The 22,612-nt window shown below is 39.9% G+C and overlaps 1 protein-coding gene across 1 annotated transcript in view; it reads left to right on the top strand.

Moving 5' to 3' along the window:
* Positions 1-17,753, top strand: part of LOC134319297 (fibronectin type-III domain-containing protein 3A-like) — a 32,045-nt gene extending 14,292 nt beyond the window's left edge. The window contains exons 3-26 of the mRNA XM_063000386.1: positions 4,330-4,405; positions 4,522-4,598; positions 5,072-5,276; positions 5,389-5,622; positions 5,809-5,873; positions 5,964-6,130; positions 7,277-7,336; positions 7,463-7,601; positions 8,064-8,117; positions 8,271-8,395; positions 8,803-8,986; positions 9,074-9,160; positions 9,256-9,394; positions 10,038-10,100; positions 10,208-10,326; positions 10,426-10,531; positions 11,410-11,585; positions 11,957-12,070; positions 12,175-12,324; positions 12,856-13,142; positions 13,232-13,435; positions 14,319-14,485; positions 14,736-14,857; positions 14,952-17,753. Of these exons, the coding sequence (XP_062856456.1) occupies positions 4,330-4,405; positions 4,522-4,598; positions 5,072-5,276; positions 5,389-5,622; positions 5,809-5,873; positions 5,964-6,130; positions 7,277-7,336; positions 7,463-7,601; positions 8,064-8,117; positions 8,271-8,395; positions 8,803-8,986; positions 9,074-9,160; positions 9,256-9,394; positions 10,038-10,100; positions 10,208-10,326; positions 10,426-10,531; positions 11,410-11,585; positions 11,957-12,070; positions 12,175-12,324; positions 12,856-13,142; positions 13,232-13,435; positions 14,319-14,485; positions 14,736-14,857; positions 14,952-15,263 (3,432 nt within the window). The 3' untranslated portion in view covers positions 15,264-17,753. The remainder of the gene's footprint in view (positions 1-4,329; positions 4,406-4,521; positions 4,599-5,071; positions 5,277-5,388; positions 5,623-5,808; positions 5,874-5,963; positions 6,131-7,276; positions 7,337-7,462; positions 7,602-8,063; positions 8,118-8,270; positions 8,396-8,802; positions 8,987-9,073; positions 9,161-9,255; positions 9,395-10,037; positions 10,101-10,207; positions 10,327-10,425; positions 10,532-11,409; positions 11,586-11,956; positions 12,071-12,174; positions 12,325-12,855; positions 13,143-13,231; positions 13,436-14,318; positions 14,486-14,735; positions 14,858-14,951) is intronic.
* The last annotated feature ends 4,859 nt before the right edge of the window (positions 17,754-22,612 follow it).

Raw genomic sequence — 22,612 nt, 5'->3', positions numbered from 1 at the left:
TAAATAGCTTCTAGTTTGAAGTACATTGTGTTTTGTGTAAAAAGGTTTTCGTTTCTTGTGCTGTTTGCTCGGCGCATGTGTGGGATCAGCCGAGCACTCTCCGTAATATAGTCAAAATATTTACACCGCACCTTCAAAACTGCTTCATCAGCCAAAACACTTGTGCAATTTTCTTTTGTTTTACAACCGATGAGGCGCCACTTGAGACCATTTCATGGTTTTTGGTCCAAAATCGGACAAAACATGGATTTTCCAGACCCTTCGCGACTGCTACATCAGTATTTTTACATCATTTCTGATCTTTGTTTTTGTAAAATGTGAAATCACACCCACTAAAGCACAGACTGGTGTTTGAGACAGTGTTCATTTTAAAACCATGTGTATAAATATGCAGATGCTCCTCCCACTCCTATGAGTGTATGCCAGCCTCTTTTTTCTGCAAGATATTGGAGTTTGGCTGTGGGAATCTGTGCCTAAATCATATGGGCTCAAATTTACAGCTATATCTATCTTGATCAGTGGTTCTTAAGGACTCCAATTTCATTTTTTTGTTATCAATCACTTTATTCTGGTCAGGATTACAGCAGGCCCAGTTGCACTGGCAAAAACTGGGCACAAAGAAAATACTATCCAGTACAGGGCGCCAGTTCGTTGCAGGGCTTTGGCCGTCCGCTTCCTTAGACATAGCCAATCATGTCTGTGTAGCGCCTGGCTGATTGACAGCACTGCTGAGATTCAAACCCAGATCTCAGTGGTGATAAGCTGAAATCTAAATTTTGGGTCAAATGTCCACTTTTGGCCACACTTTTGACCACATATTTGTAAAAGCTGTATACAATTAATTCAGTAAAATTATTGATATGCTTCCATGCTTATTACAACAGTTTGGGGAAGAGTCTTCAAGCATGACTGTGTCCCTGTGCAGAAAGCAAGGTTACAAAAGACATGGCTTGACAAGCTTGCCCTCAACCTCATTGAGCACCTTCATTTTGGATGCATTGGGACGTTGATTGTAATCCGGGCCTTCTCGACCATCATCAGTTTACAAATCCTCTCTTAACTGAATTTTTGTCCATCGTTTCTTTCCACCCCCGTCCAGTTTCCTCTTTTTCTCCCCTCTCCTCCTCACCTCTCTTTATTTCTTAGCTGCACCTCTGGTTCGGGGCCTCAGAAATAAAAGGGATGGCATTGGCTTTGGGGGTTGGTCGGCACATTCCGCACATTCTTCTGCCCCTCTTCCACAGTCTGTATCCTGCATTCCAAACATACTGCCCCCCCTCTCCAAACCAGCACCCGTCCAATTCCTCCCCCATTCTTTCTTTTCATTCCTCTGACTTTATATCTCGCTCTCGCTCTCTGATCCGATCGGAATGGAAAACTTGTCCCAGTGCTGCAATAGTGGTGCGCAGTCTGAGATATACGTTCACTGAGCACGTATAACACTGAGGTACATTCATTGATTGTTATGTAAGCTACACCTACCATACATTTACATTTTTAGCATTTAGCAGATGCTTTTATCCAAAGCGACTTACATTATACAGTCTAAGCAATTGAGGGTTAAGGGCCTTGCTCAAGGGCCCAACAGTGGCAAGCTGGCAGTGGTGGGTTTGAACCAGCAACCTTCTGCTTACTAGCCCAGTACTCTTACCGCTAGGCTACAACTGTCCTACAACTGCCATACAGATCAAGTGTGTGTCTATACAGTAATACACATATTAACAAAAATAATGCCTGTTCCCCATTTATCAGTCAAAAAGGACCACAAATAGGATCCCACTGTCTAAATGCTAACTGCAATGACACTAACATGGCAATAACATCCTAGTCTGTGTTTTAATGGCGTAAGTGTATCAGCTGCAGCAATGTTGTTGGGTTTTTTAAACATTTTCGGCATTTAGCGGACGCTTTTATTCAATGCGACTTAGAATTATGACTGAACACAATTTTTGAGCAATTGAGGGTTAAGGGCTTTGCTCAGGGCAACAGTGGCAACCTGGTAGTGGTGGGGCTTGAACCTGCAACCTTCAGAATATAAGTCCAGTACTTTAACCACTGAGCTACCACTGTCTGTAATAAGTGAGATGCAGGAAACAGAACAGTGCTCCGTCCAAAAATAAAAAGCGTCCAGTGTCCTGTGATCAAAAAGGCATCCACTGATAAAAGACCAGAGGAAGATTAACACCCACTGTGCATGAAAAAAAAATGCTCCTGTATGATTGATTACTTTATTGATCCCCGAAGGGAAATTTTGGTGAACTCACGACCCCTGGTTTACAAGACCAGTGCTCTAACCACTGAGCTATGGAGCCTTGCAAATCTAAAACCAGTGCTAACAGGGTATGTGTTTCTAATTAAGAGACCAGAAAGTTAAAACAGTATTTAAAATCCCAACAACACTGCTGCACCTGATACACTCATATTAAACACAACAGACAACCATGCCGTGAAGTTGGTCCACCACCCAAACATCATCTGATCAATGAGGGTCCAATGGATATATGTGACAGAAAGGTTGACAAAATGTAGAGAATAACAGATGTGCTATAATCAGTAATTGTATACCCACAAAGTTTACATATATGGTTGGTGAAGTTTATAAAATAGTTAATGAATGTAGACACCACATGTGTACCTAACAAAGTGCTGGATGAGTGTGTGTGTGTGTACCGTCTGGGCTGGTGTACATTTCCCATGCAGCAGTGGTGTTTGTTGAAAGGAGACGTGACTCTGTACACACACCATAAAGAAAACTAACACACTTTTTGTGGAGTGTGTGTACGAGAGTTTGCTCAGAGCTGAATCTCACACCAGCCTGGAAATGTTCTGCTCTGACTGTCTGTGTTCATTTGCTGGAATTTGGGTATTTGCAAGGACGGATTAAATGACCAGACACTAGGCAGACTCCTTTTTTAGGGCCCCTACTCACCCCTGTGTCCTCAAATAACCTACGGTCGTATGCAGGCGTTCGGACGCCTCTGGTCTTGTCGTGTTGCAGTGATTTTTGAAGTGAAAAAAATAAACACAGCTTCTGCAGCAATAATAACATATGCAACGAATGTTAGTGCACTTTAAAAAATAATTATAGTAGGGTAAAAATGTAAGTTATGTCATGATTAAGATCTGTCCACAAATGTCTTGAAGTAGGGGTGGTACAGCGACGCAGTGAGTAGTGCGTTTGCTGGGTTTGATTTCACAGCCGGTCGGCCAGGGTCCTTTCTGTGTGGAGTTTGCATGTTCTCTCTGTGTTTTCTTCCACTCATCAAAACGCATGCAGTCAGGCCAACTAGAGCTACTAAAAATTGCCTTAATAGTGTGTGTGTGCATGTTTGTGTGTGTGCTCTTTGATGGACCACTGGATAAACTGGTTATAAAACAAACAATAAATTAATAAATAATTTAATATATGAATGATATGTAGCAAAATCTATTCTTCTTTTAACTAGAAATTGTTACTAACAGTTTTCATTGTACTTGTTTTCAAAGTTCTTCTGACTTGTGTAGTTATCTTGCGATGATGCACCACTATTTCTGCGTCAGCTGAGCCTGCAAACCCTGCAGGTCTTTTTTTGTCCAATTTTGGCCAGCATGAAGCAGTTCTGAGACTTTTCCAGATCTTGTATTGACTTGCACAGCTCCCCTCAACTGTCATTTCCTAGTGACGTTTAAGGAAGTGGAAACAGTGAGCCAGAAGCACGTCAGTTAGCTTGGCATCACTTTGCTTTTTTCAGATTCTTAATCAGAGAAGGGGGCGGCACAGTGGTTCAGTGGTTAGCACTGTCGCCTCACAGCAAGAACGTCCTGGGTTTGATCCCCAGGTGGGGCAGTCCGGGTCCTTTCTGTGTGAAGTTTGCATGTTCTCCCCGTGTCTGTGTGGGTTTTCTTCAGGTGCTCCGGTTTCCTCCCACAGTACAAAGACGTGCAAGTGAGGTGAATTGGAAATACAAATTGTCCATGACTGTATTTGACATTAAAAACTTGAACTGATGAATCTTGTGTAACTCAGTAACTGCCTGTCCTGTCATAAATGTAACCAAAATGTGTAAAACTTGACGTTATAATCCTAATAAATAAATAATCAGGGAAGATTGTGGTTAAGTTTAAGTTAAATTGTGGTTTATAAAGAATTCATCATTTTTGTATTGTCATCAGCTGCCAATCCCTAATTGCACTTGCACTCAAAGCCCTGCAATGGATTGACACCCAGGCTATTCCAGGGTATTCCTGCCTTGTGCCCAGTGTTTCAGGGTGGAACCAACCATAAAAATGAAAAAAGAAAACCCTTCTATGTACTGTGTGCTCATAATATTTTGAACTGTGTGTTTTCAGATGGTCGTGGTGCAGGTGAATCCAGGAGAGACATTTACTATACACACAGAAGATGGTCAATTACAGTGTATTACAGGTACACACACACACACACACACACACACACACACACACACACACACACACACACACACACTGCAGTCAGTGGTACTTTATGTATTAAGTTTTGTTCTGTTTGTTGTGTTTGTGCAGGTCCAGCACAGGTACCCATGGTGTCTCCTAATGGCACAGTGCCTCCTATTTTTGTGCCTCCTGGTTACATTTCTCAGGTATTATTAATTCTTCCATCATTAAATTGATCCAGCATCATGTAGTCATGTATTTTGTATTTGATTTCCTGTCTCACTCCCACTCTGCTTACCTCTGCCACTTGCATGAAACCCTTGTTGGCATAGGTGGGCCGCATTTAAATCTGTTGGCCATTTATGTACACTGGCTAGTGATTGATTCTTACAGAGAGCTTTAACACATATGGAGGAACGTGCTATACTCCATGTGTTTCTACACCCCTCATGCCAGCTTAACTATTCAGCCTTCAGTTTGTTAGACATTACAAATTGTGTCAGCTGATTGCTTAATCAGGCCAGTAGCACCATTAAGACTTGAAACTTGGTGGTGAGCTAACGTAACAGACTGCTTCAACACCAGCATCAGAGGTTACATTTGATATAGATGTCATGTCGATATCATGTCGTTATTATTTGTTCTGAACTGTTTTTGTGGTCTCTTATGCCCCCTGCAGGTGGTGGAGGAGAACGGCATGTGGAAAGTCCTTGTTCTGCCCCATACGGTGGATTTCCACCCGTCTGTACCACCCGTACCTGCACATCTCCCTTTATACAGCCCACCACACCCAGCCATGCTGCATTACCCACAGTTTTACCCCTCAGAACACACCCCTCACTACATCCACCAGTTACCTGCACTTCCCGTTTACGCTGAGCAGGGTAAGTAGAAGCAAAGTTCGGCCAAATCTAAGACACATAATGTAACGTGATGTCACTTGTGGCTAAGAGTTTGTGTGTGTGTGTGTGTATGCATGTGTGTATGTGAAACCAGACGTGATGTGTCACAGTGTGTCAATGCCCATCCATGAAGAACGAGTGGTGAAAATGCAGGAGCAGTTGCAGCGAAGGTTAAAGAATGGAAGTCTGGGTTCTGCAAATGGTGTGCCACTCACCCACAATGGGTACAGCAAAGTTCGGACGGACATGACGTCCTCGTCTACCCCTCCTCGACTCAAACACGCTGTTCGCAACAGAGTCTGCAGTCCCAGTGATTATAATCCTAAAGGTGAGGTATATATGCATACACATTTGCAACACAGGCCATAAACAATTGACAAACTATATAGGTATCTGTAGAATCTAAGAGGTCAGGACTAAGCTCCAGAAAGTTTATTCTGTGTCTTTGACAAAGGACTAAAGTTTAGAACTTGATCTGAATAAAAACATGCTTTTGTTATGTATATTTTTAAAGTTGTGGATCCTGAGGAGGAAATGAGGCGAGTGCAGGAGCTTCTGTCCACCATCAGCAAACCAACAGTAAGTGTTGAACACTTCTACATGTCATACCAGGTACCGGTTATTTTAGGTACAAAGTCTTAATTGATACCTTTTTTCACTGTTGATAAGGTGAGCAACATCACGTCACATTCTGCAGTTCTGTCCTGGCCTCCACCTCCCCTGATTTCGGAAACAGAGACACACTTACACTCGCATACACAGTCTGTCCTTCCGCTCAGCTACGAGCTGGCCTTGTCCCAGAGCGGCACCGATGCAGATTTTAAACTCGTCTACCAGTAAGGATTTATTTCTTCTTCCTCAATTGGTAATCAGCATTGAAGTATATGTAAAATAACTTATAAATAACTTATAATTATAATATAATAAGGAAATAATAAAACTGTAAATAAGCTAATAAATAATAGAAATTTATACTGCTTTGACATTTGAAACAGATTTATACCACTTTAGGTTATTATTATTATTTTGTGTATGTTTTATATTATACTGTTTTAGGCTTTATAGCCAGCAGATTGTGGACACCCCTCTTGATTACTGAGTTCAGGTGTTTTAGCTACACATTTCACCAAGAGGTTTATGAAATTAATTATATAAAAAGCCGTATTTGATTCCAATTCAGTGTCTAAAGCAAGGTCCATAAAGATTTGGTTTGATGAGTTTGGGAGAAACTTTTTGTGGCACACTCAACCCCCTTTGGGATGAACTGAAATCTCAATTTCAGGCCAGGCTCCTTTGTCCAACATCACTGTCTTATTTCACAAATTCTCACACGTGGGTACACGTTGAATGGTGGGGGTAGCTCCATATTAATGTCAATAGTTTTGTAGATGAATGTCTATGAAACTAATTATAGGTGTTCACATATTTTTGGCTGTATAGTTCACATTAATTCAGGAGCATAAAGAGAAATTCAAATGGGAATGTATCAGAGGAGACTTGATTGCTAGTGACCTATTTTATTCTAGACTTAATTTAATGTATGTAAAATGCTTATGTATATATATATATATATACATATATATATATATATATATATATATATATATACAGTATATATATATATATATAATGTGTCTGTGGTTATCAGGATTAATTCAGACTGAAAGCTGCTTTCAGAAGCATGTCAGAAGATTAATTACATCTGATTTTACGTTTGGGTGGTGAAATAAAATAGGCACAAAATGTTTTTTACTTAATGCACAATATTTAGTGAATTACACTGACTGAGTGTTGAGTTGCATCCGCTGTATTTCTACACGTATTTCTGCACCGACATCCTAGTTTTTGTGCATTTAAAATATCCATTAGACACAATACAAAAAAAGCTTTTTACCAACAGTCCTGAGTCTTATTTGTGAGCACCTTGGCTGTGTTTGTTTGAATATTTAATGGATGTGTAAAGCTGATTTTGTCTTTTCCAGAGGGAAAGAAACTACATACATGGTGGGTGACCTCAGACCTGCTACACATTATTACGCCAGGTTAGACACACACATTTTCAAATATCGTATTTATGTCTTATCACAAACATTTCAATCTACAAATGTCTCTGGCCTGACAGGCACATGATAAATAAAACTACTTGATCTGACCTGACTGTGTTTTAGGGTGTGTGTGGCATGCAGTTCGATGAAGGGTGCCCCGTCAGAGAGTGTAACGTTTATTACATTGGGCGGTGTACCCGATACCCCTGCAGCACCCCGACTGATCCAGCGAACCCACACCTCCATCAGCCTTCAGTGGAGGGTAATGATACCACACACAGTATCATCTATTACACATAACAGTCTGAGAACATTTTACTCCAAATCTAATGTTGACTCACCAAAAGTATGTAGACACCTTTTCTAATTACTGTTTAAATTACTCAAGTTTGAGTGATTCTGCCACCCTCATTTCTCACAGGTTTATAAAATAAATTCTAGAAAATAAATTAGGGACTTTGAAGCAACAATTCGGGAAAGTGCCTTTCCTTTTCCATCTCTAGGAGCATTTCCGCATATGAGAAGTTTGGTGTAGGGGAACTTAACTGGCCTGTACAGTGACCTTCCCAGAAGAGTGACCATTGTTATATCAACAAAGAGGTGGCAACTCTATATCAATGCCCAGGTTTCAGAATTGGATGTTCAGCAAGCTCAAAGTCAGGTGTCCAGATACTTTGAATTATTTATTATAATTAATTAATTATTATGCTTTCTTCATCCTTAGTCCCCCAATGACAACGGCTCAAAAATCACCGGCTTCAGTTTAGAATATCATGAGGTAACTATCTGCAATGTGAATATACATTCGCATTGTTTATATTTAATTATCTTCTCAGTGCTGGATGGTATTTTAATGTTGTTGATACGTTTTGTGACCATTTGAATTGCATTTGTTTAGTTTTTTTTTTTTTTTTGGATTTGCTCTGATCAGCAGGGAAAACAAAGTGCATTTAAGGAAATTTACAGTGGCCTCGCCAAGCAGTATAAAGTGGCACGCCTGCTGCCTTCAACGAAATATGCCTTCAGACTTGCTGCTAAAAATGAAGTAGGAAAGAGGTAAGTGGTAGAAAAACTACAAATCCTCCTCAGGTCAGGACACACAGCAACGATTACTGAAATATACAGCAATTGTTATTGTTTATAACAATATGTCAACAGCCTCAGAGACAGTGGGTAACCATCCTAACCCCCCAACCTCACCATCACAATACTGAGCTCCCTTCCATACCAAATACTTGTATACATCCCCACCATAAATATATTTCCTCACGTATTTTCTAATGCTTTGCCAACTCTGTATTGTCGACACTCATGCAAATAAACCTAGTTAATTGATTTCTTTACTCGTTCTGATCATTTTAGGTGCACCCATAGTATTAGATGTACTGTATATTCGGTTTGTTGTGTACATTTTGCTTGTTTTCGGGTGTGAAGTGCCATTTACATGAATTTCTTTTATCCAGTGCCTTCAGTTCTGTACTGAGCTGCTGCACGATGAGCTGTGTGGTGTCACCCTCTGCCCCTCCACTTCCCCCTATGCTGGTGAAGGCAGGTGTAACGTGGCTAAATTTAGAGTGGAGCTCCCCTTATGGGTCAGTCGGCCAAGATTCACTCTTTTACATCCTGGAGATGGAAGAGACTGGAAAGGTGAGTGACCAGCACCACACACTACCATAACACCAATATATATATATACAGTATATCCTGTGCTAAATCCGATTTTTTTCTGTGCAGGGCTGTGGGTTTCAGTTGAAGTATAGAGGAGAGGAACAGTCGTGTACAGTGAGAGAGCTTAGACCATTCACAGTCTACAGATTCAGGGTGAGTAAACAGTGGAGACTTTAATGCATAACTTATTGTCACAATGTGTGTTTTATATTTCTCTAATTGCTTAATGGTTCTTGTGGTGTAAACAGGTATCAGTAGCTGGACAGGAGGGTCACAGTGCTCCGAGTGCAGAGGTGGAGTACAGAACTCAACCAGATCGACCAGGCAGGCCAGGAAAACCTTCTTTACATAATACAGCACAACCACACAGCCTGCATGTTGTTTGGGGTAAGAACCAGTATATTAGTTTATAAGGTTGTGAAGAGTGGTATTACCATAGCCTTTGTGTTAAGTTGCCTTACTGACAGCTTGAAGTGGTCTGAACTGCTGCTCACTGGATGTTTTTTTAATCTTTACACTATCCTATCCAAAGTCTAGAGCAGCGTTTTTTAAACGGCCCACATTTTGTCCATGATTTTTTACGTGACCCAGGCAACACAAACAATGCATCTTACTCTCTCTGCACAACCCTGTCCCACTGTGATTTACAAGATGTAACATAAAGTCTCCACAAGGGGGCGTTCCCATACAAGTTTATTTTTGTTATTGTTATTTTTCTTGCGACCCATTTTTTTTGGCTCGTCTAGAGACTTTTGGGGGGAAAAAATCCCAAAAAATCTTACCAGATCACATATTGTTTTGTTTTGAAGTTTGATGTGAATATGAACTGAAGCTCTTTAAACATGTCTATAATTTTATACACTGTGCTTCTGCCACATGACTGGTTAACTGATTTATTTAAAGAATACTCTCCAATAGTATATGACCAGTATGTGTAGAAACAGAGCTAGTCTCTGTAAAAAGCTAAAAAATTAAAAACAAATGATCAGGCTGTTAATGTCTTGTGGTTCTTCAATTGTTTGTATATCAGAAGCACCAGAGAATGATGGAGGTTCTCCCGTCACTCAGTATATACTGGAACTCAGTCAGAATGGTGAGAGATGTTTACTGATCATCGCTACATAATTTCTGGTTTATGATATTAAAGCCAGCATGTGGTTTTTATCTAATGACATCACTTTAATTTGAATGTGGGTGCAGAACACCAGTGGGACGTGGTGTACCGTGGTCCTGTCAGACAGCACATTTGTGAGGATCTGCTGGAGGGGTCATGGTACCAACTGAGGGTGTACTGTGAGAGTTTGGGAGGACAAAGTGAGGTAAGGGAACAAGTAAAAGGGGCTCTGAAGTTTTGCAAATTACAAAACTCTACAGTATAATGGAATATGTTTAAATAAATGGGTTTTTTTTTCACTCAGACATCAGAGATCCTTTCAGTGCAGATAGCTCCTCTGCCTCCTGGACCGTGTCAAATGCTTCACCCTGCAGGGGAAGCCACGTCCACAGAGATCTCACTATCGTGGGGTAAGAGACGTTTCCGTGCATTGTTACTGCAGAGCATGTTAACACGGTAGCATTAACAAACATGAATTTATATAATGTCCTAAGACTTTAGTCATATCTGCAACTGTCTTTTATTGTATGACGAAACCTGCTGGATCAAAAGTATAAATACAGCAATTACATGATTAATGTGGTGAAGTTAGCAATATCACATGAGAGGGAGAGCTGAGTGCTGTTCACATTCACAATGTGCTGATATTTTGTATAACATCAGGACCTTAAATGTGATAATGCTGTTATACAAGAGTTTTACAATTGGGTGGCATGGTGGCTCAGTGGGTAGCACTGTCACCTTACAAAAAGAAGTACAATGAATGTAACCAATGTGTGTAAAACATGATGTTAATAAATAAGTAAACAATCACAATTTATTAGTTCATACTAATAAGCCACTCTTGGTTATAATTTCATTCTTGCTTTAATTACTTCTTTTATTCCGCAAGCACAAATCCAAGTCCTGGTCTGTTGAGAAGCAATACAGACACATTCCTGCAAACTAGATAGCTCATACTTTGTTTGGTTAGGTTGAAAAATCAAGTCTGTAACCAGAAGCAATGTTAAAGCCTTGAATTGAACATTGCGGGGGATCAAACCTACTGGGTGCGTGGTGGTGCGGAGGAGGGTTCTCTGCCGTTGTAAAACATTCTTGCCACATCAACAACTGCTGGTAACACTGACAGATCATAACATTACTCAAAGCAAATCATAATATTGGAGGGTGGGCATGAAAAACCGCATTGAAATCTCAAGGCTGAGCATGTACATGTACATGGTCTTAACTGTAAATACTGATCAACTTGTTTAATTTTCTTAATATTATTCCTTTGTTCATTTTCTAGATCCCCCGAGGTGTGATGGGGGTGCAGTCGTGACTCAGTACTGTGTGGAAATGGCTGAATCAGTGGATGGTTCCCATCACGAGGTGTTCCAGGGTTCAGAACCATTCTGCACTGTGAACCAGCTTAATCCTGGTACTACCTACCTCTTCTGGGTGAAGGCCTGCAATGCAGCAGGGGTACGTCTTCTTAATTCTAAAAACAAGATTTAAAACGTTCCCATGTAGACAGCAGGAATAGAAGATGCAGATTTGGAGCCAGGCTTTCTTGTCTCATTTTTGTTTTTTATCTCACAAATGTATCTTACAAATGAAAAGGCACAAATTTCCACAGGCACACTCCAAAGCCTTCCCCAGAAAAGTCTGTAAAAGCCACTAATAAGGTGGACATAATAGTGACCATGATTTTAGATTGTCCATGGGATATGCATAAGCTCTTAGTTAGGTGTCCACAAATTTTTGGCCAGTGCAAATGTTTTTTTTTTACATGTACGGTATATACTTTTATCTTAAATGTACTCCCTTCTTTTGTGTGTGTTCTTCATCTATAGTGGGGACTTCTTTCTGAAATGTGCCAGGCCTCTACAGCCGCAGGACCCCCCAAGCAGTGCAGCATCCCAAATCTCACATTAGACACCAGTACCAGTGTGCTGGCTACCTGGGAGGTGAGCAGGACTTACACACCACTTATTTTTCCTTTCAAATGATCCAGCATATCTTCTAAGAATCAAAACATACAAAATACATTTTTCTATTATTGTTTCTACAGGTTCCAGAATGTAACGGGGTGGAGGTGTGTGAGTTTCGGATGCAGTGGGGGTTGGATGAAGGTGATCTGGAGGTACTGTACTGTGGTTCCTCGTGTCAGTATGAAGTCAGAGATCTGCGGCCAGGCACCCAGTACTACTGCAGAGTCCAGGTAGGAACATCTCACAGATTAGAGCTGAATGATTCATGTGTCTTCTTGTTCATCGTCGCTTCATGCTCTTTATATGTTATATGGCAAAAGTATGTGGACACCAAAGCATGAAAATGCACAATATCCTAATTATAAATCATTGATATTCTACTATGAAGGCTTTCCAGAGGGTTTTTGACTGTGTCCATGATCATTTGTGCCCATTCAGCTAAAAGAGCATTTGCAAGTTAGGCACAGATGTTGGACAAGAAGGCCATTTTTCACAATTGAGGTTCCAAGTCTTCCCAATGTGTTTAATGTGGTTGAGTTCAGAGTTTCTCCATACCAAACCTTTTAAACCATGTTTTACAGACCTTGCATTTGCCCTATTGAAGCAGAACCCAAAACTTCCCCAAACTGTTTATGTAATTATTTTCATACACTTGTTATTATTATGAAATGGGGTGTCCACATACTTTTAACCATTTAGTATATGAACAGAAAAGAATGGGTAATAAAGTGACTAACATGATGTCTTGATTAAACATTCAGGCAGTCAATGCTGTTGGGGCAGGCCTTTTAAGTGATGTTGCCATGGTAACGACCCCTGCCTCAGTCCCCGCTGCAGTTGAGCGTTTGCAGGAGGTCAGGACCGAGCCCCAGTTTGATTACTCGTCATGTAGCGCAACCACCAGCGTGGCTGTACGTTGGAGTGAACCTCCATGTCACGGAGCAGAAATCACCAGCTATAACATCGACATTGGCGAAGAGCACCCTCTGTCTGTCGGGAGGACCAATTACCACCTACTGGATAAGCTCCAGCCCAACACCACCTACAGGTACCAGGATGAAGAATTAATTCTAAATGTATTTTATAATATATATAAACCAAAATAAATCTGTGATTATACAATGTTTTGTGGTACAGGATCCGAGTGCAGGCGGTGAACAGTGTGGGCGTTGGACCCTTCAGCTCTGTGCTGAAGTTGAGGACGCGGGCGCTGCCGCCGGACCCCCCTGCGCTGGAGTGTGTGGTGGCAGGACCTCAGAGCTTAAAGCTAAAATGGGCAGACCGGATCCAGAATGGCCACGGCAAGCAATACTGTTTGCATATGCAGACTGGCACTGATAGGTAATTGCCTAGTTACTCACTTTCAAATCGAGCAGAATGAAAGAGAAATTAATAAAGTAAATTTAATGTTGTTGGTCGTTAAGATACACAGTGGTGTATAAAAGTTGCGTATTGAATGATTTTACACTGAATGATTTCAGATCTTTAAACAAAGCTTTTAGGGAAATGCAAGGTTGCAAAGCTCAGACTCTAGGTTTCCTACAAAACCACAATTGAAGCCATTATCTCCAAATAAAAGGAAACTCAGAACAATAGGGAATCACCTAAAGGTGGCAAAGCCTGCAAAATGCTGGTGAAAAGCAAATCCAACAATTGATAGATTGTGATGGTGTTATGATGCTTTGCTGCTGTTATTGAGGAGACAATGATATCCACTCTGTCATAAAATTATTGAGGAGACTTCATGGTCATCTGTACATGAGCTGTAGCTGAGGTGTAATGGGTTTGTGCAGTATGGCAACGATTCGAAATACAAGCAAGTATGGATATGAATGGCTGAAAGTACATGGAAGTAAAATGTTGAAGAGGCCTACTCGAAGTTCTGATTAGAACCCAGTAGAGAAGCAGTTCATGGCTAAAAACATTATTGTGTCTGATTGAAATCAGTTCTGTAAACAAGTGGAGCTTAGATTCCACCAAAATGATTAAAAGAATAATAATTTACTTTAAAAAGTGTTCAATTGCAGTCATTGCTGACATTAGTGCTGCGGTCAAGTATTAAATTGAGAGGGCTTGGTGATATGGGTGCTATATAACGTTTATAGTCATGCTCTTTTTGTTTGATGTATTCGAAATTATTCAATGGGATGACTATGCATTAACAAATGCAACCAGACAGGAGGCAGATACTTTTTTACACCACCTATTATCTCCTGTGTTGCAGGTCAGTGTGCATCTACAGCGGCCCCTGTCATACATTTAAAGTACAGAGACTGTGTGAGGCTACAGAGTACCAGTTCTGTATTCAGGCTCACAGTGAGGCGGGTATGGGTCCTCTCTCTCCACCCTACACCTTCAGTACCACTCGATCTCCTCCACCCCAGCTCAGACGTAAGCTTCTATTTTACTTTACCTCACAAATTGCTCAGTGTGCTTAGGCGGTTTTGAGTGTAGACTTGTATGAGAGCAGTTAAAAAAGAATTAAAACTGATCAGGTGATAAAGAATTGTCTTAATTATTATTAGCTTTTACAAAATGTTGTGTATTGTTATACATTTCCATTCTTTTATCCACCCTATGAATTAAAAACTACCAGCTTCGTCCTTTGTTACAATCTGATGTTTAAACTTTTGTTTGACAGCCCCGAAGGTGGAACTTCTGGAGTGGAATAAATATGCAGTAACATGGGAGACTCTGCAGACGATGAAAGGAGATCCGATGGTGTACAACCTGCAACTGCTGAGGGGCCGAGAGGTGGAGCAGGTATGAAAATGACCTAAACATGACCTACATATACCGCAGAGGTTCAGAGAATCGTAGTATTTTACATAATTTTACATGTTCTTCTCTTTTCCAGCTGTACAAAGGTTCCGCGACCTCATACATATGGCAGAACTCCACAGTGAGCGCTATGTGTCGTTTGCGGGTCTGTGCTGGCCGTCGGATTCAGGATGGCAGCGAATTTTGGGGTCAGACCAGCCTCAGCACAGCCCTACCCACCACCGAGCCATCCAGAGAGCCCAAGTCCTCCAACTCACACAGTCTTCAGTTAAAGAAGGGCTGGACACTCGCCGATGAGCCGTTTGCCACTGTGTTGCTGCTGGGTTTCGTCGTACTGGCCATCTTGTTCGCTGTGCTCATTCAGTACTTCATCATCGAGGTGCAGTGAGGAGGAAGAGAAAATAGAGAGTAAAAAAGGAAAAATAGAAAGAAAGAGGAAGCGGCGTGATAGAGCAGAGCAGGCCTCGTAGCACACTGCCGCACTGATTAGCACACATGCCCAACATATACGTATATATATATATATTTTATAATTTTTTATTATTATTAGCATTATTACATGGAAGGAAGGATTTATATTTGGCATCAGCAGGTACTTTAACTGCAAACTGTGACAAATTGGACAGAATGCCACCCATGTGCCATCTCGTATACATACAGTGTTGTGAAAAAGTCTGCCTGATTGCCTTTTTATTGCATAGCTGTTACACTAAATGATTTCGGCTCACTAACTTAAACATGATACGACTGAAAGAGAATCAACACATTTTGTTAAATTATATGTATTTAAGAGACAAAGCTATCCAACACCTTTATCACCCTGAAATGAACTGGCTGTGCCACCTTTAGTAAAAATGACTGTGACCTTCTATAATTTAATATTAATATTTTACATAACTTTGGAGGAATCCTAGTGTCACTGAACAGAACTGCTTGATATCAGACACACTGCTGGTTATCAGGCATGAGCTGCTTGTTTCACGTCTCACCATGGCATCTCTATTGGCTCAGATCAGAACTTTCACTTGGTCACTTCAAAATGTTCATTTTGTTTTCGTTCTTTTCAGCCATTCGGATTCATTTGTTTTGGATTGTTGATCTCCTGCGTAATTCAATAACACCTCAGCTTCAGCTCACAGCCAGATGACCTTACATTTCCCTCAAGAATTTTCTTGTGAGGTGCCCAGGTGGCGCAGCAGGATATTTCGCTAGTACTCCTTGGTTCAAAACTCTGCGTTGCCACCGGTCGGCTGGGCACCATCTAGCGGCCATAATTGGCAGTGCCTGCAACAGACACAGTTGTGCTAGGGCGGTATGACCGGACTATGTGGAAGACAAATTGACTACGCTAAATTAATTACATTAATTTCCTGGTTAAATAAAATAAATAAAAATAAATTGTGAGAAAATGCATAAATAAAATAGAAACAAAGAATTTCTCATAAATAGTGGAATAAATAACACTTCTAATAACAACAAGTTGTCTGGTTCATGATCTAACAAAACATCTATTGTAACACTTTTTTTAAGCAGACATAAGAAGACACTTATTGTCCAATAAGTTCTATTTTTAATTGGTCAACACTGGCAATGGGAAACCTCCTAACAGGTACAAGACAGAAACCTTAAGAGGAACCATGCAGGCTCAACAGAACCTATTCTCCTTGGGTGGCCTTGAGGTTAATTAAGTTCAGTACAGTTGATGAAATAGACCAGATATGTATAAATACTTTTATTATTTCTAACAAAAGTTAGAGTTTTTGAACAAGAGTTTATTATATTTCATTTTCACTTTCAGTCTGTGGCCGAATAAAGCAACTAACCCTTTTTTCCACAAGGGTGATATAGGGGATGATAGACTATAATTCTTAAACAAATAAAATGATGTGTTCCAAATTGTGTTTAAACTAAAGTCCAGTTTGTGTAGCAGAAGCTCTGAAATCCATAAGTATAGCAAATATGCAATAACAGGCAAAATGAAGGGGGCAAATACTTTTCACATCACTCTATATTCAGTTCAGATTTAAGTAATGGAAGCTTCTCATAACTAAAGCCAGTGGCTTTACTGAGCTCGACTGGTATTTGATACACAGAGACCTTTTTCTGATTTGGAAATCATACGACGTTCTCATTTCATCATGGCCTTTTTTCCACTGTAGTGCCAAAGAATTCTAAGTGTATAATGAGTAACAGTTCTGCATGGATGCACTCATTTTGGAGCAGCAAATCCACCTTCTGCATGCTTTTAGTCACCATCCTTAATTTGACCTCAGATTTGAACTTATTTATCTTCTCTTTGTTCCTACCCACCTTTAAGCCAAAATCCTTCACCAGATTCTCCAAACTTTAATCTAGTAAGAAAAAAGTCTGATTCTGTGTTACTGCCTTCAGCACTACAGTGGAAAATAGAAATGGAAAAAGAAGTTGATTTATAAAGTGCAATTCATGGCCGGGGTGCTTTGTACTGCCTAGAACAAAATAATTTCTCATCTCATTTACTGGCAGTGTTCCGGGTTTAATCAGCAAGTGTTAAAAAGGATGACGGTGCCAAATTTTTCATACATACCATACAAACTTTGTACAAAACTTCAGCATAAGATATGTTTTCATGTTTTACAACTTCATAACGTCATAACCACATCATATATAATTACTCATTTATTCAAGACACTGGGAGAGCTCGATTTTAACATTCAGGAACATTCAGCGTGTTCCTGTGTGATTGAGTAAACAACCATTAGCTGTGTTTTTGTGTGTACAGATACTGCAGTATTGAGTTAGACCGAAAGCCTTCTATATATTAATGATATGCATTTGTTATAAATGTCTTTATTTAGCTCAAACTGAGCAGTGTAGTCCCATCAGTAAAGCTTTTTATAAAGAGTTTTATTTTTTCAGTTTCTTTCAACACTATTTTCTCATCTCAATATTAAGACTCGTTACTTTAGCTGTTTCGTCTATAAGCTAGCACAGACACCTTTAAAACCAACCAAACCAAACACTTAGGAGTTTTAACTCTGTCTACTACCTTTGTGATATGTTACACAGTGCACACTACACGACTCAATGAGGGCTGTTTCACATGGTGCGTGTTATCGCTCAGTATAACATGTTTGAATCTAATTTCCCATCCTGCTCCTCACAGAGCAGGACAAAGATGCTGCTTCAGCTGCTGAGCTCGAGGGCTGTGTACTAAACAACATACTGTTTACCACATACTCTGCTTTAAGTAGTAGCCCTGTCTTCGCTACCCTCTGCCCCACGTGCAGCCTGATACAGCTCGTTTAGAAAATGTTTAATGCTGGAAAAATTACATGCTAAACATACTTTAATTGTTTTCAGATTTATTTTTTCTTGCTTTGATTGGCTGTTTAACTCATTGGCTGTGTGCGGTGACAATACATGACTAAACATTTCAAACATGCTGGAAAATATCAAAGGCTTTTGCTAAACGGCGGTGCCAGTGACGGGGGGGCATATTCCTAAATTAGTTTGGGTGCTACAGCATGCATTTATTTATTTATTTTCATTTTTATTTATATTTTTTTTTTTTCATTTTTACTTATTTTCTACTGCCAAATAATAACTACATGTTTTGGTTGGTTTTGTTTTTATATTTGTTGGGTTTTGGTTTTTTTTTTGGGTTTTTTTTGAGGGGCATTTTCTCCTTTTTCCTGTTTAGACATCAGATTCCCCATTGCACTCACAAACTGGCTTGTTAGCAGCAGACTAGCATTTTTTGTCAAATCTGAATATAACAGTGGAGAATTCCTACTGAAAGTTTGTTTGGAGGAACACACTATGCTCTTTCTGTACCTCCACCACAAGTGTCGGCTCCTCGGTCAGACAGTAGTAGGTGATTCTTTGAGGGGGCCTTCTCTTTCCTAAAGGTGGTCACTGTGTGTAGAGCTCCTTATCAGGCTGGTGGCACTGCGGCAACCTACTGCATTTGACCGCTACACAACCCAAGCCTTTAGTACAGTTAATGTTGTTTGCTAGTCAGTAAGTCATGAAATTAATTCAAATTAATCCAAATGGAAGGAAAATTGTCAAACCCACGTCCAATTCACATTATTCCGTCTTACAGAGAAGCTTCATTTTCTACAGACATAACTAACAGTGCTCTTTTAAGTAAAAATGCTAAATATAAAGTATAGTAAAATATCATTTTATGCAGCATTGAAATGCATCAAATATGCTGAGGCTTCGTATATTTGAATTCTGTCACTCTGTCATTGCATTTTGCTTTTTGACTTCTAATGACTGTAATCTCAGAGTAGAGCTGATCCTGGACCAGCGCACGTTCTATGATGCTTCTGTATAAGATATAGATGTCTTTATAGAGCTGCTAGCATTTTATTATATTTTTAAGGGTTTTTTGTGTTTTAAACTTGTGTATACTTGCTTCTTTATACCCATGTCATGGTGCAAAAGCCAGTTTTTTATTAGCATTTTTTGTTGATTTTCATCAGTTAGTCACCCGGCCATTCAGAGTATTTCTTCATCATGCTTGGCTTTAGCGTTAGGGCTTTTATCTCAAGGTATCTATCGGTCATGTTGAATGTCATTTAAAAACACTAAATATATTAAGACTGGCTGCTGACGAAAGTTTCTCTAAGGTGTAGGGCATTATGGACTTTGTCTTCACAAGGCAACAACAATAATATGCTGGTATTACACTAGTATTGCTCATTTCTTTGGAAATTGCCTAATTTTGCGTAATATACAATAAAAAATGAAAAAGAAAATCAGAAGGTTCACGCTGATCAAAAGTAAACATTAAACATGGAATTGTGTCAGTAAGCCAGTTATTTATGCAACGGTAAAACATTTAGGTGAGTCTTTTAATGAATTTATTGGCAAATTATAAATGATCTAATTGGATATCACTCACTCTCTCACTCACTTTCTTAACCGCTTATCCAGTTAGGGTCATGGGGGGTGCTGGAGCCTATCCCAGCTTTTCAATGGCCGCAAGGCACACAGTAACACCCTGGACGGGGCGCCAATTCATCGCAGGGCAGACACACCCATTCACCTATAGGGCAATTTAGTGTCTCCAATTAACCTGACTGCATGTTTTTTGGAATGTGGGAGGAAACCCGAGCTCCCGGAGGAAACCCACACAGACACAAGGAGAACATGCAAATTCTGCACAGAAAGGACCCGGACCGCCCCGCCTGGGGATCGAACCCAGGACCTTCTTGCTGTGAGGCGACAGTGCTACCCACCGAGCCAACCTAATTGGATATTAAATAATAATAATATATAGTCAGCTGTTGTACACCCAACTACATTAGCAATACACCGGTATTATTTGTGCACCTGATTGAAACAAAGCCCAATGTGTTAATGTTGACTCTGTTGTTGAGTCTACTGTGCAAATTTTGTAAATCCTGGACATAAAACTGCTTTAACTCGAGGCCGCCATGTTCCAGGACTGTTTGTAAACAACTCTCAATATGATATGCTGAATACTTGTAGCATTTATGTTTCTAGCTCAATATTTGGGACTTTTGTGCTTTAAATCTGTAATTAATCTCCTTGTTTATGATTTCAAACAGTCTCCATGTTCTGAAAATGTAACCAAAGCTGGTACAGACTGTTACGCACCGCGTTTACTGTGCTCATACTCAGCTTCTCGTTTTCATTTTTATTTTGACATCATGATAAAAAAAAAAAACTGACTGTTGTAAAGTGTAAAAAGCCATAAAGAGAAGCCTGGTCCATCTGGCTGTGGCTAGCTGCTAAAAACTAACTGAGAATGTACACCATGAAGCATTCATTAGTTTTTTCAGTATAAGCCCTGGTTGATTTCTGTGTTTTAGATGCATCCATAGACTGACGCCTGGTTAATAGATCAAGTAGCAGTTATTCCATGTGTGTAATCATCTACAAGCGCCAGATCATTTTATCCTGCCAGTATTTTTACACCACACTCTTTTATACAGAATATCATTTTATTTTGAAATACAAACTCATACAGTACATTCCAAAAGATATTTATTAGCTTCCGTTTGTCTTGTTATTTTGTATAAAAACACCTCACATTAAGGACTGCCATGCACCATGTTATAACTGACTTGTAACAATCATAGATAATATATTTAATATGGTAAATAAATTATAGTCATTCTGTGTATTAACTCTTGACTCCTGTGGTTGTTTTTCTGTGTTTTTGTCTGATGAAGCACCCCCCTTCCAAAAAACACACACTACCACCACTATGTTTGACTGATGTTATAATGCTATTATTATAAAATGTTAGATTTGCTTTTCACCAGATATAATGAGATTTTATTATGTTTGTCCATAGAGCATTATCCTAAAACACCAGTTGATTGTTTGGATGTTTTTATAACAAATGTGAAATGAGCACTGGTGTTTCTTTTGGTTAACAGTGGTTGGCTTCTTGCTATTCTCCCAAAAATCTAATTTCATATAGTACAGTCTTGATCACTGATCTTAGCAACAGTTTAGTATTGGGACACCTACACATTACACCTACATTTCAGTCCACAGGCATTAATATGAAGTTGCCTTCCTACTTCTTTGTAGCTATACCAGCTTCCACTCTTCTAGGAAGGCTTTGTACAACATTTTGGAGTATGTCTGTAGGATTTTGTGCTCATTCATCCACAGGAGCAATTGTGAGGTCAGTCACTGATGTTAAATGAGTAGGCCTGCCTTTATCCTAAAGGTGTTTGATGGGGTTGAGGTCAGGGCTCTGTGTTCTTCCACACCAACCTCATCCAACCATCCCTTTATGGACCTTGCTTTGTGCACTGGGGCACTTTGGAGTCATGCTGGACAAGAAAATGGCTTTTCCAAAATGTCTTGGTATGCTTGGCATATTTCTTCATTGGAACTAAGGTGCCTAGGTTGAGAAACAACCCTATAGCAACCGTATTCCTTCTCTAGCAAACTTTACATTTGGCACAATGCATTCAGGCTGGTAACACTCTCCAGGCATTTTCCTAACCCAGACTCATCCATCAGACTACCAGATAGAGAAGCATGATTCATAATTCCACAGAACGTTTTCTCTGCTCTAGAGTCCAGTGGTGGTGTGCTATATACCAATCCATCTGATGCTTCAGTGCTGAGATCTCGCGCTCGTGAGTTACAATCTTAGCTCTGCAACCCGCCAGCCAAGTGTCTACATGCAGACATGATTTACTAATGTATGCCGCAGACATGATTGCATAACGTCTGCAAGGTGTTTGGACCAAAGGAATTCTTCATCACTGCTGCAGTAATAACCTCTGATGGCTGGTTGATGGTGCCTGCACAGAGATAGGGAATAAAGGAGATCAGTGTGTAACTTTGTACTAAAAATCTATTTTAAACATTATTATTGCTGATTGCTACATTGATTAAACACAGATTCATATGATTACTATTTCTGAGTGAAAATAAGAAGCAAACATTTAAGAGTGTCTTGATACTAACGTTACCACTTCTTATGTTGAAAACATTCCACTGTTTCAAATATTGTTCAGCACTGATGCAGCGGCACAGCATGTGTCCTTAGGAGCTGGGTTTAATTCTTGCATTTGATCAAGGTTTGTGGAGAGTTTTGTATGTTCTTCTAGTGTCTGCATGGGTTTCCTTGAATATACTGATTTTCATCCACCTCACAAAACATGCATTACATTAACCGATTGCTTCTCGCTGTAAATCTGCGAGTGAATGTATGAGTGTGTTGATCTGTTTAAGCTCCTGCTCTGACCATGA

This window comes from Trichomycterus rosablanca, chromosome 8, assembly GCF_030014385.1.
Source record: "Trichomycterus rosablanca isolate fTriRos1 chromosome 8, fTriRos1.hap1, whole genome shotgun sequence".
In the NCBI taxonomy this organism is placed as follows: domain Eukaryota; kingdom Metazoa; phylum Chordata; class Actinopteri; order Siluriformes; family Trichomycteridae; genus Trichomycterus; species Trichomycterus rosablanca.
This window is presented reverse-complemented; position numbering and strand designations above follow the sequence as displayed.